The 23329-nt window shown below is 42.0% G+C and overlaps 1 protein-coding gene across 1 annotated transcript in view; it reads right to left on the minus strand.

The window, feature by feature from the left end:
* LOC125744827 (stabilin-1-like) overlaps positions 1–23329 on the minus strand; it is a 52467-nt gene that overhangs the window by 13913 nt on the left and 15225 nt on the right. Inside the window, exons 17-51 of the mRNA XM_049017093.1 lie at positions 19832–19912; positions 19509–19667; positions 19344–19406; positions 19052–19147; positions 18794–18880; positions 18512–18623; positions 18247–18421; positions 17435–17528; positions 17171–17329; positions 15184–15279; positions 13583–13678; positions 12932–12979; positions 12692–12819; positions 12479–12590; positions 12096–12173; positions 11910–12011; positions 11525–11629; positions 11259–11393; positions 10956–11084; positions 10817–10873; positions 9817–9930; positions 9263–9458; positions 7393–7488; positions 5305–5350; positions 5005–5084; positions 4360–4485; positions 2716–2789; positions 2559–2630; positions 2367–2486; positions 2235–2282; positions 2040–2120; positions 1666–1809; positions 1233–1367; positions 841–900; positions 51–227 (exon numbers count right to left, since the gene is read on the minus strand). Coding sequence (XP_048873050.1) covers positions 51–227; positions 841–900; positions 1233–1367; positions 1666–1809; positions 2040–2120; positions 2235–2282; positions 2367–2486; positions 2559–2630; positions 2716–2789; positions 4360–4485; positions 5005–5084; positions 5305–5350; positions 7393–7488; positions 9263–9458; positions 9817–9930; positions 10817–10873; positions 10956–11084; positions 11259–11393; positions 11525–11629; positions 11910–12011; positions 12096–12173; positions 12479–12590; positions 12692–12819; positions 12932–12979; positions 13583–13678; positions 15184–15279; positions 17171–17329; positions 17435–17528; positions 18247–18421; positions 18512–18623; positions 18794–18880; positions 19052–19147; positions 19344–19406; positions 19509–19667; positions 19832–19912 — 3681 coding nt within the window. The remainder of the gene's footprint in view (positions 1–50; positions 228–840; positions 901–1232; positions 1368–1665; positions 1810–2039; positions 2121–2234; positions 2283–2366; positions 2487–2558; positions 2631–2715; positions 2790–4359; positions 4486–5004; positions 5085–5304; positions 5351–7392; positions 7489–9262; positions 9459–9816; positions 9931–10816; positions 10874–10955; positions 11085–11258; positions 11394–11524; positions 11630–11909; positions 12012–12095; positions 12174–12478; positions 12591–12691; positions 12820–12931; positions 12980–13582; positions 13679–15183; positions 15280–17170; positions 17330–17434; positions 17529–18246; positions 18422–18511; positions 18624–18793; positions 18881–19051; positions 19148–19343; positions 19407–19508; positions 19668–19831; positions 19913–23329) is intronic.

Below are 23329 nucleotides of genomic sequence, written 5' to 3' on the forward strand. Positions count from 1 at the left end.
AGTTATTACATAATGCTTTGTTGCAAGTATTTGCAGTAAGAACGACTCACTTTGGTGCCACGGATGATATGAGCTTTCAGGTAAGCGGTTAGTTTGTCCTTATGGTCGGCACTGTACAGCCATAATTTCCGTTCTTCAGGAAAGGAATTGAAGACTTCGTCAGATGGCCAGAGCATCGTGAATGGGTGGTGTATTCGATTCTCGATCATGCTCATCAAACCAGCATCCTGTTGATATGCACAGGGATATATATTTGATTTTCTTAGTTATCTCAAAATAACTGCTGTATAATGTAAACTTGATTTCTATTTTATTATAAAACATACAAATACAGACAGATGAAGACACATTTGCAAATTTACAATTATTTATGGAGAACAGCTACTAATCCAGGTAAAACTCATTTATTCACATAGATTAAATAATTAAACCATATGTTGTTTTAAATACTGAGTATCAACTGACCCCCCCTTTTCCCCCAGTTTTTTTTTATTATTTTCTACCTGTTTTCTTATTCACATTGCAAATTACATCGAACATGAGATCTAAGTGCTGTTTGGACCAACAACACAGTCCCCACTGCCGACAACAAGAACCTTAAAGTCGTCGTGCACATCAGTGAAGGATGACTGAGCAGTACACAGTTTGGACACCATGCCGGTAATACGTGAATATTATTTATTATTCCACAGTATAAATTCCAGTGACAATCTCCAAATGAAGAAAGGAGCAAGCTGCAGTTGTGTGACATATTTAAGACGCCCACTGGTGACATTTCAGCCATGTGACCTTGTATTGGCTGCTGGGAACTGCACAGTTCTTGGATAGAGGTTGTTGTACCTGGAGCAGTTTACTGAAGATGTGATACCCATAGGCCTCTGCTGCAGCTGTGAAGTTCAACTGCGGTTGGAGAGACACAGAATTACAGCATTTAGACAGTTTTATGTAATTAGCATTATTATTGGAGCACTGTAACAGTTATTGGGTTTTATATACTTGCCAATAATCGCAGAATGGTTTTGCCAACACGCATGCTCACATTTTGGTTACTGTTTCTCCACCGTCAAAATTTGCAATGTTCAGAATAAACCACCACAAATTTTATTATATTTCAGTATTACATTGCACTGGTATTATGAAGTTGCATTAAAGATATTTTCTGCCTAGCAATCCTTAATCCACCAAATTTCTCATTAACGTACTAATTAAAGTTATGCACGAGGATGACTTACAGACGAAGATGGCAAAGCGCTTTTGTTCTGAAGGTCATAAGGGATCAGGACATTGTCAATGAAATGTATGACGCCGTTAGCGGTGACGTAGTCGCTGGTGATGATTTTTGTTTTGTTGTTGATGTAAACAGCATCCTGCCAGGAAAAAGAAAGTAATCAAAACTTTTTTTTTTTGTATTTTGAGTATTGGTACCTTGGAATTACAGACAAGTAGTACAGAGAGTAGGTGTGCATGTGAGAATGAATGGTGTGTGAGTGTGCCCTGCGATGGGCTGGCCCCCCATCCTGGGTTGTTCCCTGCCTCGTGCCCATTGTTTCCGGAATAGGCTCCGGAACCTCAGTGACCCAGTAGGATAAGCGGTTTGGAAAATGGATGGATGGATGGATGGATAGTACAGAGAGCACATAAACCATTCCAGTTATTAAGAAGTACCTCTCGGACATTGAAAGTCAGCTCGTGTCCAGAAACAGCGACCACCTTGTCGATCGACTTGAGACTGGACACATCCAGTTGCTCACAGCTCACGATGTGGTACCTCAGCAGGTCTGCAATTCGACTGGCATTGTCCCAAGCTGCCTGCTGACACAAAGAGGCATCAGAGGTCCCACTGGTATATCGAGAGACAAGGCCCGGAACACAATGCTCTCAAGGTTGTTCGGTTCATACATGAAAAATAAAGATTAACTTCACTCTTTGAAATGTCATCAGTTATTCCATGGAATATGTTTTGCTAACAACTCTGGTCTAGAGGTTCACATGCGTAACCAATTTAACAAATGATGAATGAGGAGAACAGGAAGCCGTACCGTAAAATTGTCACTGAAATATCCAGATGGGACAAACACTGTGAAAGGTCCACTTCCTGATAATTCATTGATCTTAGAAAACTACAAAAACAGACAATGGTATGCAAAATTAAAACAATGTCTTAATGACATAACATTTTAGCATATTTTAAACAAACAATACAGTTCTCATGGCATTCCTGATCTTCCACTTACCATCAGTTTCCTGTTGAACCAGGATGCAGCTGGGTGATGCATGATTTCCTACAATATTAAACGAAAAGACGTCACTAACAACCAGTCATAGTATCTTTAATGAGAGCAAACTCGCGAAATGACCAAACTCACGTAAAAGACGCTCCCTTTGCAGGTTAAACCATCTCCTATAAAGTTGATTCGACACTTGCAGTTCCTCTCCCCAGGGCCTGAGTACTCGCACCAGGCATTCCTATCACAGCCCCCATTTCCCTGGAAGCAGGAGCCAGATCAGGCGGTGTGCAGCGCAGAGAAATGGTCACGTGTGCGGCGACACCAGCTTACCAGTCTGCAGGGATTCACTGGGAAGCAGTAACGCCCATTTCCACTGTAGCCCGCTTTGCAAATGCATGCTGCCTGAGAATAAGAATCACTGTCACTCCTGTCAAACTTCTCACTTTAGTCAAAGTGTGAGCAAGGCATCGGTGAAAAGATGTCTTACTTGGCCAGGGCCAGTTTTAACGCAGTCAGCTTTTTCGGTGCACCCTCCATTGTTTTCTGAGCATGGGTCAACTTCTATAACCGAGAAACAGCAGAAGGGCACATCAGATAGTCAATAACCCAATAACCACTTTGCAGAAGCTGTTGAGCTCAATACATATGACACATTCTGCTACAGTTACCGAATACGTATTACTTCTATGTTCAATCATTGTTAAGATAATATACCAGTATGATTTGCATTTGTAGAACATAATTGAGTAGGGTCCAACGTCAAGGTAATAAGGTCATTTGTTTCTGAATCATCACTATGGAATAAGAACATAAGAAATTTACAAACGAGACGTGACCATTCGGCCCATGAAGCTCGTTTGCGGAGAACTTAACTAATAGCTCAGACGTGTTAAAATCTTATCTAGCTCTGATTTAAAGGAACTCAGGGTTTTAGTTTGCGCTACACTAGCAGGACGACTATTCAATACCCTAACTACACACTGTGTAAAGAAGTGATATCTCAAATTTATTTTTAAATGTTCTCCCACTAATTTCCACTTATGGCCACAAGTTCCAGTATTTAAACTAATATTGAAGTAGCCATTTGGTTGAACAGCATCCAGACCTGTTAGAATCTTATATATCTGGATCATGTCCCCTTTTATTCTCTTTTGCTCGAGGCTAAACAGATTCAGCTCAGCTAACCTCTCCTCAAGACATTCCTCTAAGACCAGGAATCATTCTCGTAGCCCTATGTTGCACCTTTCCCAAGGCAGCAATGTCCTTCTTAAGGTATGGTGACCAAACCTGCATACAATATTCTAGGTGGGGTCTTATCAAGGAATTATATAATCGTAGCATCACCTCCCTTGACATAAATTCCACACACCTAGAGATGTAACCCAACATTCTATTGGCTTTTTTAATTTGAATTGCTTCCCCATACTGGCAAGCGTGGGACATAGAAGCATCAAACATAAACACCGAGGTGTTTCTCATAATCAGCTACCTTTACTTCCATGAAACCCATAAAATATCTGTACTTTATATTTCTACACCCTGCATGGATTAATTTACATTTATCTATGTTACATTTCATCTGCCAGGTATCAGCCCAGTCGTTAACTAAATCAAGATCCCGTTGTAGCCTCTGTGCTGCTAGATCAGTATCTGCTACACCACCCACCTTGGTGTCGTCTGCAAATTTAACCTTTTTAATGTATGTATTGGTGTCAATATTATTCATATAAATTAGGAACAACAGTGGTCTTAAAATTGAACCCTGCGGTACCCCACTGTGACATTGTGCCTCTAATAGCTACTCACTGCTTCCTGTCTGTTAACAAGTTTTCGATCCAAACTGCTACCAAACTGTTCCTAAAATCCCTGCAGCAGGGACTGATCTATCTATCTATCTATCTATCTATCTATCTATCTATCTATCTATCTATCTATCTATCTATCTATCTATCACCAGTATGCAATGTTTTATGGTATACGATGAGTATGGTTTTATATGACAAAATTACATTCTTCTCTGCAGGATAGTATACTTTATCCTTGCTCCAATACACATGTGAAGCTAATCTCGACTTTAAATATACAACATCAGGCATTGATTTTTGGTTGTGGTGTAGAAACGACCACATACCCAGGCACACAAGGCCATCTCCTGTGTAGCCTGCCTGGCACATGCAGACCCTTTCCCCTGGAGATGTCTTGGTGCAGTTCGCAAATTCTGAGCAGCCGCCATTGTTGCTGTCGCACGGATTGATCTCTGTCCAGAAAAACACAACCACATTGCAGAGTTTTCCCAACACATTCTGGGGTGTGTTAGCTTTTCTGATTCTGCTCAGCATCAGATACACTAATTTAAACCATGCTGGTAGCCTACTGGAGAAACTCTGTCATTTTAAGAAGGTTGTCCTACATATACCAACCCACATTAACCATATCACCCTAAAACCAACACTACACTAACCATGTTATACTTTTTCTCGATTGCTTTGGTACATTTCATGAAACATGCTTAACATTCGGAAGACTATAAGAGCAATTCTCAAAACAGTTTACGCATATAGCATAACACTATGGTTTGGCCACAAAAGCTTTAAACTTACCATAGACAATTAACTCATGTGTCAAAAGCAAATAATTCCCCCAATGAATTAGTCAGTGCCACCACAATTAAATATCATCATGATGCATTACCATTGAGTTTGTTTCAATCGATAACAATGACCAATTTAGCTGTGCAGATCTCGAACATGCAAAATCAAGCGAAAAAGCTTCTCACCTTTGCAAGATGTTCCGTTACCTTGGTAACCAGCGATACAGGAGCAAGTAGGAGCTGTTCCTGGTACTCCCGTGATACAGCTTAAAATCACATTGATAAAGAAAAATGCTGGCTTGAGGCAACGTACTTCATCCTAAATGAAAACATTCTCAAGAAGCGCAAAGTGATGTGTGTCCTGGTTCACTTAATTGTTACAAGCCTGTTGACAGTCAAGCCAGGCCTGAGTTTAGCAGCAACAATTAGTCCAATTGTTGATCCTGATTACCTACGACGATGCTGAAGCACAACCTTCCAACTTACTTTGCAAACTGATCACAGGTGCCACCACATTCATCATTCTTGATTTCTGTGAAAAATGGATCTGGTTATGATGATCATATAAACAGTAATTACAGATTTAAAAATGGGTAAAGTGTTTTATTATGTCAATAACTGCAAAATAAAAAAACACTCATGATTTCTCTATTGTTGGGTGCTAACAGTGGGGAGAACTGTTCCATAGTCCAAAGACATGCAATTAGAGTACCAGTTGAAGAAAGAGTTTCCAGAACTCAGTCACTTCACAGGATACATTTTCAAAAATACATTCTGTGGACTTTTAGTTCCCAATACAGTAACATATGATGAGGAAGCCTGACTTTAGCTCATTGGCAGTCTCATCTCAAAAACAACAAAAAATGCACTGAGTAAGTTTTGGACATTTGCTCTTCATACGGAATCTCTAAATTTCCTGCATGTTATAGACTGGCATCCCAACCAGGATGCATCTCAGTCTTGTGTCCTATGTTGACTGGAATAGGCTCCAGAAGCCAAAGTGAACATGACCAGGATAAGCTGGATAGATGGATGGCTTAGAAGGTGGATAGATGAATAGATCACAGTTAAATTCAAGCTGCAAGATCTGTCTAAAAATATAAATATTTGATATAACTGCTGTACATTTTTTTCTGTTTGTAAAAGTGCAGATGCAACTGAATGAAAAATAGGGGCAGTCGAGGGGTTTCAATGTATCAGACAGAGGTAACTGAAAACACTCATTCATATTCATACTCCGAGAAGAGACAGAACCTCTTATACATTGACAATGAAATTGAACATGACATCATTTGATTACGATTCGAATGTGAAATCACTGATGTTAGTACAGAAATACATTATATTGCCAAAAGTATTGGGACTCCTGCCTTTACACACAATATATAGGCTTTAATATGGAGTTGGCCCACCCTTTGCAGCTATAACAGCTTCAATTCTTACAGGAAGGCTGTCCACAAGGTTTATGAGTGTGTTTATGGGAATTTTTGGCCATTCTTCCAGGAGAGCATTTGTGAGGTCAGGCATTGATGTTGGTTAAGAAGGCCTGGCTCATAGTCTCCGGTCTACTTCATCCCAAAGGTGTTCTGTCGGGTTGAGGTCAGGCTAGTCAAGTTCCTCTACACCAGACTTGCTCATCCATGTCCTTATGACCCATTCTTGCACAAATGTTTGTAGAAGCAGTCTGCATGCCTAGGTGCTTGATTTTATACACCCGTGGTGAAGCGATTGGAACACCTGAATTCAATGATTTGGAGGGCTGTCCCAATACCTTTGGAAATATAGTGTACATTTCCAATCAGTTGCTCTTGGGAGATTTCGTTGATCGAGGTGAGGGTCCCCTCGATAGATTTCACCGATCAGGTTGAGGATCCCCTCAATAGATTTCACCGATCAGGGTGAGGCTTTCCTCGATAGATTTCATCGATCAGGGTGACGGTTCTCCTAGATAGGTTTCGCTAATCGAGGTGAGGGTCCCCTCGATAGATTTCACCGATCGAGGTGACGGTTCTCCTCGATAGGTTTCGCTAATCGGGGTGAGGGTCCCCCCGATAGATTTCACCGATCGGGGTGAGGGTCCCCTCAATATATTTAATCGATCAGGGTGACGGTCCCTTCGATAGATTTAATCGATCAGGGTGACAGTCCCCTCAATAGATTTCACCGATCGGGGTGAGGGTCCCCTCGATAGATTTCATCAATCAGGGTGACGGTCCCCTCGATATATTTCGCTAATCGGGGTGACGGTGCCCTTGATAGATTTTGCTAATCGAGATGAGGGTCCTCTCGATAGATTTCGCCGATTGGACTGAGGGTCCCCTCGATAGATTTCGTTAATCGGGGTGACGGTCCCCTCGATAGATTTTGCTAATCGAGATGAGGGTCCCCCTCATTTGATTTATCACAATAGACCAGTTGCAGTTATAGTTACAATGGAAGTTCTTCAACATTTATTAACATATTCATCTCATGACCCCCTCCCTGCCAGTGCCTGCCCCACTTTGGGATCCCCTAGTTTAGTGGACAGAAGAGATTAAATACGAATAGCATTGGAGAACATTAAACCCCACTTACCTACAGAACATGAGGGCCCTTTCCAACCTTTATGGCACAAACAACGCCCATCCCCACTGATGCCGTCCTGACACCGGCCATGATCACACTGACATACTAGAGAGGATACAACAGTTAGAGCACCTCTAAACTGGAATACACCATAAGGGCCATATAATGACCTATAACATTTCTTCTCGAACCTGTATGGAAAAAATTTCAAGAAGTAGTTAAATCACTGTTCAAAATCATCATCATTTTTGGTAGGAAATACTGTGAGATAGGGCCTCCTTTAGGGGGCGCTATAACATATGCATCTGATGTGGTTGTGGGAAACATGCTTTGGAGGTTTTGAAATCAAGCTTCAGGCACATTTCACTCAACAAGCCCGGTCTTTTACCTATTACAAGTTCGACAAGGTTTCCACAAAATTGGGTAACCTGGACAAAAGGGCTTTTTGTGTTTTTTTTTTATTTCATTATTCACTTGAACAGGGGTTACATAGCTCCCTGTTGTTTTCATGTAACTCTCATATGGAAGCTAATGTCATCCTTGCCACTGTACTACGGTTTTTCCATCACAACCCTTGTTTTGTGCACTTCTGATTTCTCTTTTTTGTTAAAACAAACATATATATATATATACACTGAACAAAAATATAAACGCAACACTTTTGTTTTTGCTCCCATTTTTCATGAGATGGACTTAAAGATCTACAATTCATTCCAGATACACAATATTACCATTTCTCTCAAACATTTCTCACAAATCAGTCTAAATGTGTGATAGTGAGCACTTCTGCTTTGCTGAGATAATCCATCCCACCTCACAGGTGTGCCACATCAAGATGCTGATCTGACATCATGGGTAGTGCACAGGTGTACCTTATACTGCCCACAATAAAAGGCCACCCTGGAATGTGCAGTTTTGTCTCACAGCAAAATGCCACAGATGCCACAAGCATTGAGGGAGCGTGCAATTGGCATGCGGACAGCAGGAATGTCAACCAGATCTGTTGCTCGTGCATTGAATGTTCATTTCTCAACCATAAGCCGTCTCCAAAGGCGTTTCAGAGAATATGGCAGTACATCCAACCGGCCTCACAACCGCAGACCACGTGTAACCACACCAGCCCAGGACCTCCACATCCAGCAGGTTCACCTCCAAGATCGTCTGAGACCAGCCACTCAGACAGATAATGCACGGCCCCATGTTGCAAGGATCTGTACACAGTTCTTGGAAGCTGAAAATGTCCCAGTTCTTGCATGGCCAGCATACTCACCGGACATGTCACCCGTTGAGCATGTTTGGGATGTGCTTGACCGGCGTATACGACAGCGTGTACCAGTTCCCACTAATATCCAACAACTTCGCACAGCCATTGAAGAGGAGTGGACCAACATTCCACAGGCCACAATTGACAATCTGATAAACTCTATGCGAAGAAGATGTGTTGCATTGCATGAGGCAAATGGTGGTCACACCAGATACTGACCGGTTCTGAGTCCCCAGACCCCCAATAAAGCAAAAAACTGCACATTCCAGGGTGGCCTTTTATTGTGGGCAGTATAAGGTACACCTGTGCACTACCCATGATGTCAGATCAGCATCTTGATGTGGCACACCTGTGAGGTGGGATGGATTATCTCAGCAAAGCAGAAGTGCTCACTATCACACATTTAGACTGATTTGTGAGAAATGTTTGAGAGAAATGGTAATATTGTGTATCTGGAATGAATTGTAGATCTTTAAGTCCATCTCATGAAAAATGGGAGCAGAAACAAGAGTGTTGCGTTTATATTTTTGTTCAGTGTATATATATATATATATATATATATATATATATATATATATATATATATATATATATATATAAGGTAGCAACATTTACCTGATCTGCAGTCTGAGCCATATCTCTCTGGCTTGCATGTCTCGCAGGCGGTGCCGTTAAACCCCTCATCACACTCGCACTTGCCACTGCCATAGAGCCCATCTAGGCATTTGCCCTGGTTAGAACACCACTTCTCCACCTTTCCTGGGCATTTCAGGCACGTGGGACCAAAGTACCCAGAACAGCAAGAATGATCCTGAAGATAAAGGATACAGCAAAGATGGAATGAATATATGTATTATTATTCGTGTTGTGCATCAGGAAACACAACCATTTTCGCCTGTGCCATACAGCATTTAATATTTGTTCATAAGTCCACCAGTCCCTTGATTGATTGGGGCAGTGTGTGACTCTGTGGGTTAAAGCTCTGTACCCATGAGCAGTAGGTTGCTGGTTCAAATCTCATGGTCAATACCGCCCATAACCCCAATTGCTCCAGGGCCTGACTGATTCTGCTTTCTCAGTTGTACGCTGCTTTGGATAAAGGCGTCCGCTAAATGAATAAACACAGATTACAAGGGAACACTCAAAGGAAGACAAAACTGAAAACTCACCACAGTTGTCTTCAGGCAGTCCATGATACAGCCTGCAACGGATATTCTCTTGAATGGGCCTCGGGGCGTGTATTTGCAGTTGGGTTTCATGTTGGAAGGAAACTTTGTATTCAGCTAGAGACAATGGACAGCAGTTACTAAATTTAAACACCATGCAGCATTTTTTACAGCAATTCAATGTGAGTTATGTTCAGATAAACAAACAGAAATATGGAACAAACAAAACAAATATAGTCCCCGACCCTGTACAGGATGGGCAGGTGGGAAATCAAACTGACAACACTTTTATTATCCTGGAGGAAATTACTATAGTTATACTATAGTCTATACTATAGTTTATTACTATAGTCTATAGTTACAGACTGCACAGTACCCAGAAACAGACAAAAATAGACAATAAACAATGCTACATACAAATTCTATATAAAAATTAATAAGTAAACATATGAAGATGGTAATAAATTAAGTGGGTGAGTATAAAAACACATACAGTACTGGGGGTAGCAAATACAACGTTGCCTGTAATTATGAGATTTTGTAATTAAAAGATAAACAGATAGTAATGTATAGAATTGGGTAATATTGCACATGTGCCCAGTGTGATTCTGATGGCTGTTGGAAGCAATGACTTCCTGAGGTGCTCAGTGGAGCAATTTATGTTGAGGAGCCTATGGGTAAACGTAGTCTTCTGTCCAACCACAACACTATACTGCTAAGAGGGTCGTCCTTGATTGACCCAAGTCTGGACAACATCCTCATCTCTGCAACAGTGCGAATTGTTTCCGATTCTTCCCCCAGAACCGACCCAGCCCTCCTGATCAGCTTGTGTAGTCTGTTGGCATCCATCACCTTCACACTGTTAACCCAGCACACAACAGTGTAGAAGGTGGCACTGGCTACCACAGAGGTGGATGGATAGATGGATGGATGGATGGATGGATGGATGAATGAATGGTAAAACTGCAAGCTTTAAATCTAAAAGTAAAATTAAAAATCTCACCGGTTTGTCTTTGAAGAATGCACACTTGGGTTTCTCATCACAAGCGCCACACTTTCCCTGATGAACATAAGCAGGGAAAATATTTCATTTTAATCAAATTATATTTAAATACATCAAGACGAAGATATGAAATGCTCACCTTGGTTTTTATGGAAACCTCCTTGTTACAGTAGTTTTTGTGAATTTCTAAAACGTGAGGAATGCCCGTGACAATTCCATCTTTGGTTGCATTGAAGCTTCCATTGAGAAGAACGTCATTTGCGAAAATCTGCAAAGAAAATGAATCAAAATGTGAACATAGCCCCCCCCCCTTTTGATTTGCATAGCCAATAGGGAGGCACGTTTTATCAGTCAGTAGCAATTAATGCATGAATGTACTGAGAAAAATTAGGGATTCATAAGTGAGATGTGGAAAGTGTCCCATTAGTTTGTTGTTCTGTACCTCGCCTTGATCATTAGCGTGAAACATCATTTGATAGGTGGAGCCCAGCAGCGTAGATTTCATGAGGCCATTTTTCAGATCCTTCGGTGTAAGTACAGCATCGACAATAACATGGTATTTAACCAAGTCTAAATCCTGAATGAAGATGAAACATTGTTTTAAAAACACCACCACCTTCCTTTGCTTTGTATTTTTTCCCATCAGTTACAGATCATGTTTGGATCATTTTCACAAGACAACTGATTTTCTTAACCATGAAAACATACCATTTGCGTGACATTTGTACTGTTGAAATACTGTTTGATGGCTTCATTTGTTGGTATGAGGATGGTGTATTTTTTCTCATGAATTACATTTATCAGGTTGTGAAACTGGGGAGAAAAAAAGGTAACATCATTACAGATTGGCAATTAATTCTATTAGTAAATTATCATAATTATATAAAGTCATAACAATCACCCTGAGAGACTGATAATTCTGCAGCATACTGCATAATATCTTTATATTAGTTTTAATAAATGGAATGCTCAAACTGAACTGCAGACAAGCGGGGCTGCTTATCAAATTAAAATCAAATCTAGTATGAATCTAGCATATTGCAGCTTCCCTGCCTCAAGAATCAGTGTGTTAATGATAATCTTGATATCATACCACAATTGCTTGTTGGAAGAGGCTAAATTCTGGGGTACTGTTAAAAAACTCCATCAAGCCGGGGGGGTTCGGTGGGATGTCTGACAGGGGGGGTCTTAATACCTGGAACCATACACAACATGCCCCTTAGGAATCATCTGTTCAAGAACAAGTGAGCTTTAGTATAGTGTGGAAGACTTTCGTTACCATATCAATGATGTGAATAAATCCATTCGTGGCTTTTATGTCTGGTGCGACAATAGTGGCATTCTCCACCATGATCTCCTAAAAAGTTCACAATTACAAAATATTAATAACAAAAACTGATGAAGAAAAAATGCAACCTATATGTTACATTGCCAAAGCACTGACATTTCAACCAGTATGTGGTATTTAGTATACTGTCGGTTTTTGTGCATGTATTTTGTATATATAGCTCTTCTTGTTTATGATAAATTTTAATCTTACAGTTTATTATAAGACGCCAAGATTCGCTTGTTTGTGTTTGTTTTATTTCGTTTTATTTTTTTATTCCTAAATGAAATGTTGACGACCTTGATATGTAAACAAGAAGCAAATTTTTTTTTTACCCCGCTTTTATTCTTTATTTCCCATTTAGTTTTTTCGTTAAGTGTTGATAATTTCGTGTTGACTCTCTGCTCCATGTCCTCAAGGGTAAATACACCGTCTAAAAAGTGCACCCTGGAACCACAAAAAAAATTCAAGTCAGCCAAGTAGGACCCACTGTGCAAATGCCACCTAGGTGAAAGCAATCTTAGACCTCTGAACTGCCTTTTACTCACTTAAGAAAGAATGGAAGTCTGAATGGGTCAAGCCAAAAGTCTGCCTCTGCTTTGCTTAAACTCCGAAAAGCCCTGTATGAAGGCACCAGTGCCGTTACGTTTTCCAGGGTATCAAAAGCAGTGGATTTCTGGATGAGGGCACAGACATTGGGTATGAGAACGAGTTTATACTGTTGATATTTATTAACATTCTCCCTTTAGTACCGCAAATTCATTTAAAAAATAAACTTGGGAATGTACCTGTATCAAGTTGTAAAAATGAACAAATTCTGTCCTCCAAACGAATTCCTGAACAATACACATAAACAAACTTCATTAGATTGTTAAATAGTAATAAAAAGGAACTTGTGACATGTTTACACAATGGTTAATCTTCCCTTAAAGTGTGTCGTTTCATCACTTGCAACCGGATTTATACAGGGATAGGTACACAATAACACTAGCCCCAGCTGAAAGCTGACTGGCTCCTGGAATTGCACCATCCCCTGTCATTCACTGATTCAAAAGATATCATTGGCTAATGATAAGGTTGGTTTGCCCCCTCTGTATGCTGCCTGTCACTACAGTATCCGAGTCAACTGTGGATTTGAGTCATGCACGTGCTGCCAATCTAAGTCATCCGTATTAAAGTATCAAACTATTCAAGTACTGGGCTTTAAACCATCTGCCAAACTTGCATCCTTATCAGTTATAGAAACTTAAGGTCCATCTCATGTATTTGCATAAATTTTCATAAAAATGGCCGATCACCTTGAATTCTCTGGACTGACACTTGAGTTCAGTTGCTTTTGTATTTGGCTCTCAATGCTGCAGCATGCACGACACATCCAGGGTTTACATAGATCCGCATTCCCGACATTAACACGTTCTGGAGTCACCTCAGTCACTCACCATAAATAAGTCACCATAGCACACTTTTCCATTCCCAGAGAAGCCAGGAGGACAGGAACACACGGCTGTCCCATTCGACTGCAGTTTGCAGGTGGCCTAGGCAGGGACAAGACGGCAGGTCTGACCCGAAGTGAACATCTGCTGATGCAAGATATTACTAAAGACGGCACCGATCCGATGCCATCTATCGGTATTGGGCTATTGATGACAAAAAATGCTGGGTCAGATATCGAGGAGACATGGATTAACGGGTTATCCGGATGTAATTGTTGATGATTTGACAACATCCTGGATGTTTTGGTTCTTATTTGACAATGATGGTTTATTTGCCAGCCATAAACAATTTAATGGTAATATTCTTGGACCTTGCCGATGGATGGCAGAAACCTACAGACGAGTACGCCGAAAACAATGCCGAAAATGATTTGGATGACATAAATCATATATTATATGAATATTAGTGATACATAATATTTGCTAGTGTAAGTGCACACTATATCTTTATTAAAAGTATGGCTACTGCATGCATCTTGGTCTCTTTTACCAGCCTCGCTCACGTGTTTGCTGTCTTCGTAACTATGCAATCTTGCAGTTTTTGCAGCATATAAAATTTCTTCAGTGCCATTAAGTTTGCAATTTTAACAATGAGTCCAAAACGCAGTGCTCCCAGTGCTTACATTAGTAACTTTGTATGTACAAGAGTATAATTTATATGTTTGCATATTATATAAAAACGGTCTTAATTAAGAATTAATGTAACTTGACATGCAAAGTATACAGCACAATGCTGTTTGTTTAGAAATTGGTAATAACTAGACTTTTATGTTATCATTCAGGCTAGCAGACTTTTTGGTTAAGGTTGGAGGGGCAAGCATTAGTATTTTCACATTGGGGGCATCTCCCACCCCTAACCCTTGCAAATGCGAAGGGGGTGTACTTTATGCTGAAGGAAGAAAAAAAGCTAAGCTGTGAAAGTGCATGTCTTGTCAGAAGTGCATGTCTTGTTAAATGTTGCTATTTATACTACGGGGCTGTTGAATTCTCGAATCTGATTGGTCAGAAGGGTGCTGATTCATTTTCTATAGCCAGCCACGTAGTGCTAGTAAGGCAAATCAAAGTAGTAAATCAATGCGATATTATAATGCTTAATTTTAACTAGCGTGACTGAAAATCGTAGAAATAGAACACAATTTAAAATGAATGAAAATTAAACCAAAATGAGTACAAACGTATGAGCCAAATGTGTAGTGGCCGTGGTATAAGCAGGTTAACACAATGTAGGTTGTGAATTATATATTTAATTGCACAGCTGCAGAGGCAAGCAACCACTTCAGTCTTAACTCTGTATATATTGCCTGCATTTTCCACCCTTTTGCTAATTTTTATCTAGAATTGCATCTCACTGCACAAAAGGTATTTATTTCTATTGGCTTTCCTATGTATCACACGTGTGTATGTGGGCCTCACTGTCAGCAATATTGGGTTTATGTTGAATAGAACTAAATGCTAAAGTCCTTCAATAGACAGAGCTGATTCTCAAGTTTAATCTGTTCAGCAGTATTTATTCTGGTGAGGTAAAATGGTGGACATCTTATACGAACCAGGTTATGGCAGCCTCCATTGTTCGTGCGGCAGGGGTTGATCAAGTCACATTTGCGCCCATCTCCCATATAGCCAGACTTACATGTGCACTTGTTCTGAAAAATTCAAAGAATGTGGAGGGGAATGTCACATACACTTATTGTACAACATATCCTACATGATACATAATAGTCAGAATGTCAGAATATTCAATACACAATAACATTACATTTGAAGGACTGTAATTGATATTATAAATTGTAATTTATTTTTTTTTGTTCATACAACCATACATCGTCCACCCACTGTAGGGGGTCTGGAGCCGATCTCTAGCAGAGATACAGCATTAATGGGATGCCAGTTCGTCACAAGACACAAACACACACAAGCAATCTTGCCCTATAGGCAATTTAGAGACACCAGTTAGTCTAGCGCCATGCCAAAGGACTGTGGGAGGGAGCCAGCGGACCTGAAGAAACCTGCATGACACAAAAAGAAAACCCATACCCCCTAGCATGTGGGGTGGGAGGTACCTCAGCACCTGAATAATTCGAATGTAATGGAACAGTGGAAAGTTCCAGCACCCAAATTTTCCCTGGAAGTTGGAGGACCTGCTTGCAGGGCTGGATGTAGATGAACGTTACATCCAGGACAAAACGTGCATGAGCAGGGTTAGAAAGTCTGGCCCTCCCTGACAAAATATCATCTTGAGCCTGTCAACTAGCTGACATTGTGTGGTCAGATAGGCCTACTGTGACCTCCTCTAACAATTCTATTACAGGGTCTGCAAAGTTCCAACAATGCAGAAGAACTGGACCCTCGTTTTCGCCATTTTAGATAGCGAATCACAAATTGGTGGATCATGGTTTCAAGTGGTGATAAATATAGTCAGTGTCCATGGGAGCAAGCAATTATCTTGGATCATTTAATCCAGCATGGCTAATCCAATTCTCCCGTGGCTTTGAAGAACCAAAATAACCATATCTACATTTAGACAGTCCTCTGATCTTGGATGTTTTAAACCAAGAATTAAGAGTACCTCACCGGGGATTCCTAAAATGGGGGAGAGAATTTTCAGATAATGTTTGTAAAATGTACAAAAATTTTAACTATGACTGCAAGCATTCGATTGCGATAAATTGGTGAAATCTACATAGGGGAACCCCCTCCAATCAGTGAACTCTACTGAGGGGAACCCCCTCCCATCAGTGAACTCTATCGAGGGGGACCCCCTCCCATCAGTGAACTCTACTGAGGGGAACCCCCTCCCATCAGTGAACTCTAACGAGGGGGACCCCCTCCAATCAGTGAACTCTACTGAGGGGGACCCCCTCCCATCAGTGAACTCTACCGAGGGGGACCCCCTCCAATCAGTGAACTCTACTGAGGGGGACCCCCTCCCATCAGTGAACTCTACCGAGGGGGACCCCCTCCCATCAGTGAACACTACCGAGGGGGACCCCCTCCAATCAGTGAACTCCACCGAGGGGGACCCCCTCCAATCAGTGAACACTACCGAGGGGGACCCCCTCCCATCAGTGAACTCTACCGAGGGGGACCCCCTCCCATCAGTGAACTCCACCGAGGGGGACCCCCTCCCGTCAGTGAACTCTACCGAGGTGGACCCCCTCCAATCAGTGAACTCTACCGAGGGGGACCCCCTCCCATCAGTGAACTCTACCGAAGGGCACCACCTTTGATCAGTGATATCTACTGAGGGGAACCCCCCCCCCTTCCAATCAGTGAAAACTACTACTAACCCTTAAATTTAAAAAAATCCACTGAGGGGTACCACTTCCGATCTGAGAAATCTATCGAGTGGGATGACCCCATCCGGTCAGCAAAACTGGGGGCTGACTATGGCTGGCGCTGTTATTTTGGGGGTCGTGGGAACAGTAATGTAAATGTACTGCATAACAGATTTTTTGGAAGTGGAGGGGTGAAGGTTTTGCGATGGGTGGTGACACGAAAAGGAGCAAAATGAACCTGGTCCCTGAAGATGCGTACCTGACCGGGGCCGGTGGGCTTGCAGTCCGCCTGGGGAGAGCAGCCCCCTCTGCCGTCCAGGAGGCAATTGTTTATTTCAGCGCAGACCAGCCCGTCGCCCGTCCAGCCTTTATTGCAAATACAGGAGGTGTTCCCTGGGCCAACATGTACACACTGGGCCTGGTGGGGGGGAGGTACACAGATGCAGCCTGATTGGTGCAAATAAAAAGGAACAACAGCAGCAGGTGCTATTTTGTAATATCATGTCCGGCTATATGGATTTACATTTAGATTACAGCCGCCCCTCTCAGGTTTGAGGCAAGGGTTGCTAGGGAGGCAGGAGTATCCATCGCCGTCAAACCCTGGTTCACAGACGCAACTGCATTTCACAAAATGTGGAAATGGCATTAGAGAATCATAATACAGAGGGACTTAAGAATAGTAAACCACAGCCATTCCGATTCGGGACGAATGTTGTCTAGTCACTGTGTAAATGTGAAGTACAGTACTGCGCAAAAGTCTTAGGCAGTCAAAGAAATTGTCTAAAACCTACAGTATTTATCTGGATAGTATGTGTACATTTGCTCAGACAAAAGCACAATTTAACATTAGAGCACATGCAAATGAACAGAAATGCAATAAAAGCCAACAAGAATTTCTTCTGGTGTTGGATGGGTAGATAAACACCGCTTCAGTTTCCAACCTCTCCCGCGGGCACCTCAGCCGTTCCATATTTGTTAAATTTCACCACCAGCTCTCTTATTTTATTACCTTAATTAGTTAAATAACTCAGCATACTTATTAGCTAAACAATGTGTCAGGTCAAAAACTACGTGGATATACTGGATGGTTCCTGCAAATACTACAGTGCTTTTAGGAGAGGTTTTGAAATGGCTAAGCTGCCGCACTTTGATAGACAAAATATCATAGTTGCACAACAACTCAACATTATTTTCTTTGCTTAAGACTTTTGCACAGTACAGTAAATTGTAAAATGTAGTAGCATTGGGCTCAGGTAGGTGATATGCCATCCCGGATGTACACATTTATTTTGATGACCTGACAATAAAGATCTCTTGGTCTTGACGTGAACTTGCCTTGATGTCCCATTCTTGAAACGATTGCAATAACCATTGGGGTGACATGTGGCAGAGCATTGCGTGAGCTCCTTCTCACAGAAGTCACCGTGGTAACCCTCCTGGCAGGACCCTGCCCGACACACCCCATTGCTGCTCGGCCTGTTGTCACAATCTCCATGCGCGCATCGGCAGTCTGTGAACAGATGACACACGTACTCAGCGGCAGTCAAACCATGCGGTATTCTTGGTGGTGACCTAATGCAGCAACATCTATCTCACACACCTTCATTACAGTTCTCTCCATGTTTTCCCGGGTCAGAGCAGAGGTGGCAAGCAATTCCTGTGAAGCCGGGGATGCATTTGCAGGAGCCATCGCCATTAATGCCATCGTCGCACTTTGGGAAAACAAGCCGGAGTTTCCAGACGGACAAACCAGACAAAGTTACCACCACAACACAGACTAGTGAGCCTAGATACAGCTATACTTGCTCTTGCCACAGAATTCAAATAGGCAGAAACTCTCTGCTCAGTAGCTTTTCCCAAATAGGGTCGTAGTATTACTTACCTTGCCTTTGTCGTAACAAGGGGTTTCAAAACCACCGATGCAAGGTTTACAGTCAGGTCCGTAGAACCCCGGGCAGCACTCTGGTTGCTATGAAAACACAAGATGGGCCAAACCTGTCACTAGAAATCAGTGCTGCAAAAAACCCCAATGTTGGTCAGAATCTACCACACAGAAGTGTCATGCGGTATTTATCCTGATCAATAAGGTCACGCAAATGCAAGTCAGGCAATGAGGTTAAAGCACAAACAGAGGACCTACCACTCGAGTCATATTGCAGTATTTAGCACAACCGCCACTGCTGAGGACGGTGAAGTCAGAAGAGGTTGAGTATTCACAGTCCCTTCGATAAGTCGTCTGCAGAGGCAACAGTAGGATGATGGTCCATGGTATAAGTATTATTGACATATCACACACATGAAATGAGAATCAGACATTTACAACAAATAACCACTGACAATAAATACTGGAGGGGTAAATTAAATAATAAAGACAACAGTAAACAACAACAACAATGAATCACTGCACAAAGTCCAACTGTATTTGTTATTACCAGTTCAGTGCTTCCAGATGGGCAGTGAGTCTCATGCAGGTGACTGCATCTTGTACAGATTCCCTAAAAAACAAAGTATGGGAAAGTACTTCTATGAAGGCAAAAGCTATTTAACACTCTGAACGTTCACATGTGGCATCACAGACCACAGCCAACACAACCTACCTCAAGTATTTGACTCTCATTCTTATCACACCTGTGTGGTAAAATAGGGACGATGGACGGAGGGATGAAGACTCCGTCAATGACATGGATGATTCCATTTGATGCTACAATTTCCCTGTAATCTAAATTGATCTCCTTTTCAGTCAGCAAGATTCTTGCCTGTTGGAAAATAAATGCAAGAGATGATATAAACCTCATGCACTGCATTTCAGCTTCAGTTGGGCACCTATAAAAATGCCTCCTCTGACCACTGGGAAATGAAGAGTGAGGATCTCTGTAATGTCCGTGATTGGTGTGATCAGATTTATGGGTCATTAACTTACATCCCTGGCAATGTTAACTGTGATGGTCTCATGGGCCATGGTCTGGAATTCTGTCATGGAAGCCAGCTGTTCCACTGTAACCTGAAAAGAGAGGAAATTGGCTCGATATTAATAGTGATTTTGCATTCTTTTATTATATAAAACGCCAATCATTTTCATCGACATTTTATAGCATCAAAAGTTAGAATAGCATTTTCCATGCCTTTCCATTCAATGTATGAAATATATCCAATATAATTAAGTGTTATGTAGTTTTGCCTGAAACGCAAAAATAAAACAAAGCAATTAGAGCCAACCAGTTGCTGAAATGCTGCTGTAATGATTGAAGAAATTTCGTCGGAAGTGGGATTCGCACCCACGCCTTACTTCGGAGAACAGAATACCCTTTACTTTGGATGGCCGTTTATGTTGAGTCGGGCGAATGAGACCACTCGGCCATGGGACGGTTTACAGTTACACCCTAAGGAGTAGGTTAAGTCCAGCCTTGGCTTCCAAGCTGACGTTTTTCTACATAGTAGCATATGATGCTCTGCTGCCTTCAGTGAAAGTCCTGACATAATGTCTTTTAACATTTGCTTTCATGGCGCTGTTCTACATTAAACATTTTGAAACGAAGCAGCCGAACTCGTGCCAGCGGTACGAAACGCGTCGGACCGACTGTAGGGGGCGTGGCCAGAGACAGCCTGGCCACTGTTCCAAATCATGGGTGCATGTTACAAGTCCGGAACATATTTTAACTTAGTACTAACTTAGCATCATATTTGATCTGATTCGAGTGAATATTCCAGGTTTCCATCTCTCATGCATCTGGTGTGACGTGTTTTCAGACTCTCAGGCTGGCGCAAAGAAATCTTACGACAAGTCTATTTTACACTAGTATAAACGTAAAATCAGCGACACCAAAGGCGTTGGAGTAGTTTGCAAAACCTACAGACTATTTAAAAGGTAACACAACTGTTACATACGTTTTATATCCGTGTGTCTGGGTGTGCAGACTTGTGGCGAATTGAACGTCTCACTCCGGTCAGCTGACCAAAGTTGGTAACCTTGGTATTGTGTGTAAGAGATTCGGTATAACTATAATTTCGTTCTCCATTTACATGCCCGAAGTGTCTTTAAGTGTTATGTAGTTTTGCCTGAAACGCAAAAATAAAACAAAGCAATTAGAGCCAACCAGTTGCTGAAATGCTGCTGTAGTGATTGAAGAACTTTCGTCGGAAGTGGGATTTGAACCCACGCCTTACTTCGGAGAACAGAATACCCTTTACTTTGGATGGCCGTTTACGTTGAGTCGGGCGAATAAGACCACTCGGCCATGGGACGGTTTACAGTTACACCCTAAGGAGTAGGTTAAGTCCAGCCTTGGCTTCCAAGCTGACGTTTTTCTACATAGTAGCATATGATGCTCTGCTGCCTTCAGTGAAAGTCCTGACATAATGTCTTTTAACATTTGCTTTCATGGCGCTGTTCTACATTAAACATTTTGAAGCGAAGCAGCCGAACTCGTGCCAGCGGTACGAAACGCGTCGAAGTTTCCCGACTCGACGCTGGAAAAGCCAGGGGCCGGACCGACTGTAGGGGGCGTGGCCAGAGACAGCCTGGCCACTGTTCCAAATCATGGGTGCATGTTACAAGTCCGGAACATATTTTAACTTAGTACTAACTTAGCATCATATTTGATCTGATTCGAGTGAATATTCCAGGTTTCCATCTCTCATGCATCTGGTGTGACGTGTTTTCAGACTCTCAGGCTGGCGCAAAGAAATCTTACGGCAAGTCTATTTTACACTAGTATAAACGTAAAATCAGCGACACCAAAGGCGTTGGAGTAGTTTGCAAAACCTACAGACTATTTAAAAGGTAACACAACTGTTACATACGTTTTATATCCGTGTGTCTGGGTGTGCAGACTTGTGGCGAATTGAACGTCTCACTCCGGTCAGCTGACCAAAGTTGGTAACCTTGGTATTGTGTGTAAGAGATTCGGTATAACTATAATTTCGTTCTCCATTTACATGCCCGAAGTGTCTTTAAGTGTTATGTAGTTTTGCCTGAAACGCAAAAATAAAACAAAGCAATTAGAGCCAACCAGTTGCTGAAATGCTGCTGTAGTGATTGAAGAACTTTCGTCGGAAGTGGGATTCGAACCCACGCCTTACTTCGGAGAACAGAATACCCTTTACTTTGGATGGCCGTTTACGTTGAGTCGGGCGAATAAGACCACTCGGCCATGGGACGGTTTACAATTACACCCTAAGGAGTAGGTTAAGTCCAGCCTTGGCTTCCAAGCTGACGTTTTTCTACATAGTAGCATATGATGCTCTGCTGCCTTCAGTGAAAGTCCTGACATAATGTCTTTTAACATTTGCTTTCATGGCGCTGTTCTACATTAAACATTTTGAAGCGAAGCAGCCGAACTCGTGCCAGCGGTACGAAACGCGTCGAAGTTTCCCGACTCGACGCTGGAAAAGCCAGGGGCCGGACCGACTGTAGGGGGCGTGGCCAGAGACAGCCTGGCCACTGTTCCAAATCATGGGTGCATGTTACAAGTCCGGAACATATTTTAACTTAGTACTAACTTAGCATCATATTTGATCTGATTCGAGTGAATATTCCAGGTTTCCATCTCTCATGCATCTGGTGTGACGTGTTTTCAGACTCTCAGGCTGGCGCAAAGAAATCTTACGGCAAGTCTATTTTACACTAGTATAAACGTAAAATCAGCGACACCAAAGGCGTTGGAGTAGTTTGCAAAACCTACAGACTATTTAAAAGGTAACACAACTGTTACATACGTTTTATATCCGTGTGTCTGGGTGTGCAGACTTGTGGCGAATTGAACGTCTCACTCCGGTCAGCTGACCAAAGTTGGTAACCTTGGTATTGTGTGTAAGAGATTCGGTATAACTATAATTTCGTTCTCCATTTACATGCCCGAAGCGTCTTTAAGTGTTATGTAGTTTTGCCTGAAACGCAAAAATAAAACAAAGCAATTAGAGCCAACCAGTTGCTGAAATGCTGCTGTAGTGATTGAAGAACTTTCGTCGGAAGTGGGATTCGAACCCACGCCTTACTTCGGAGAACAGAATACCCTTTACTTTGGATGGCCGTTTACGTTGAGTCGGGCGAATAAGACCACTCGGCCATGGGACGGTTTACAGTTACACCCTAAGGAGTAGGTTAAGTCCAGCCTTGGCTTCCAAGCTGACGTTTTTCTACATAGTAGCATATGATGCTCTGCTGCCTTCAGTGAAAGTCCTGACATAATGTCTTTTAACATTTGCTTTCATGGCGCTGTTCTACATTAAACATTTTGAAGCGAAGCAGCCGAACTCGTGCCAGCGGTACGAAACGCGTCGAAGTTTCCCGACTCGACGCTGGAAAAGCCAGGGGCCGGACCGACTGTAGGGGGCGTGGCCAGAGACAGCCTGGCCACTGTTCCAAATCATGGGTGCATGTTACAAGTCCGGAACATATTTTAACTTAGTACTAACTTAG

Source organism: Brienomyrus brachyistius, chromosome 6, assembly GCF_023856365.1.
Source record: "Brienomyrus brachyistius isolate T26 chromosome 6, BBRACH_0.4, whole genome shotgun sequence".
Lineage (NCBI taxonomy): Eukaryota > Metazoa > Chordata > Actinopteri > Osteoglossiformes > Mormyridae > Brienomyrus > Brienomyrus brachyistius.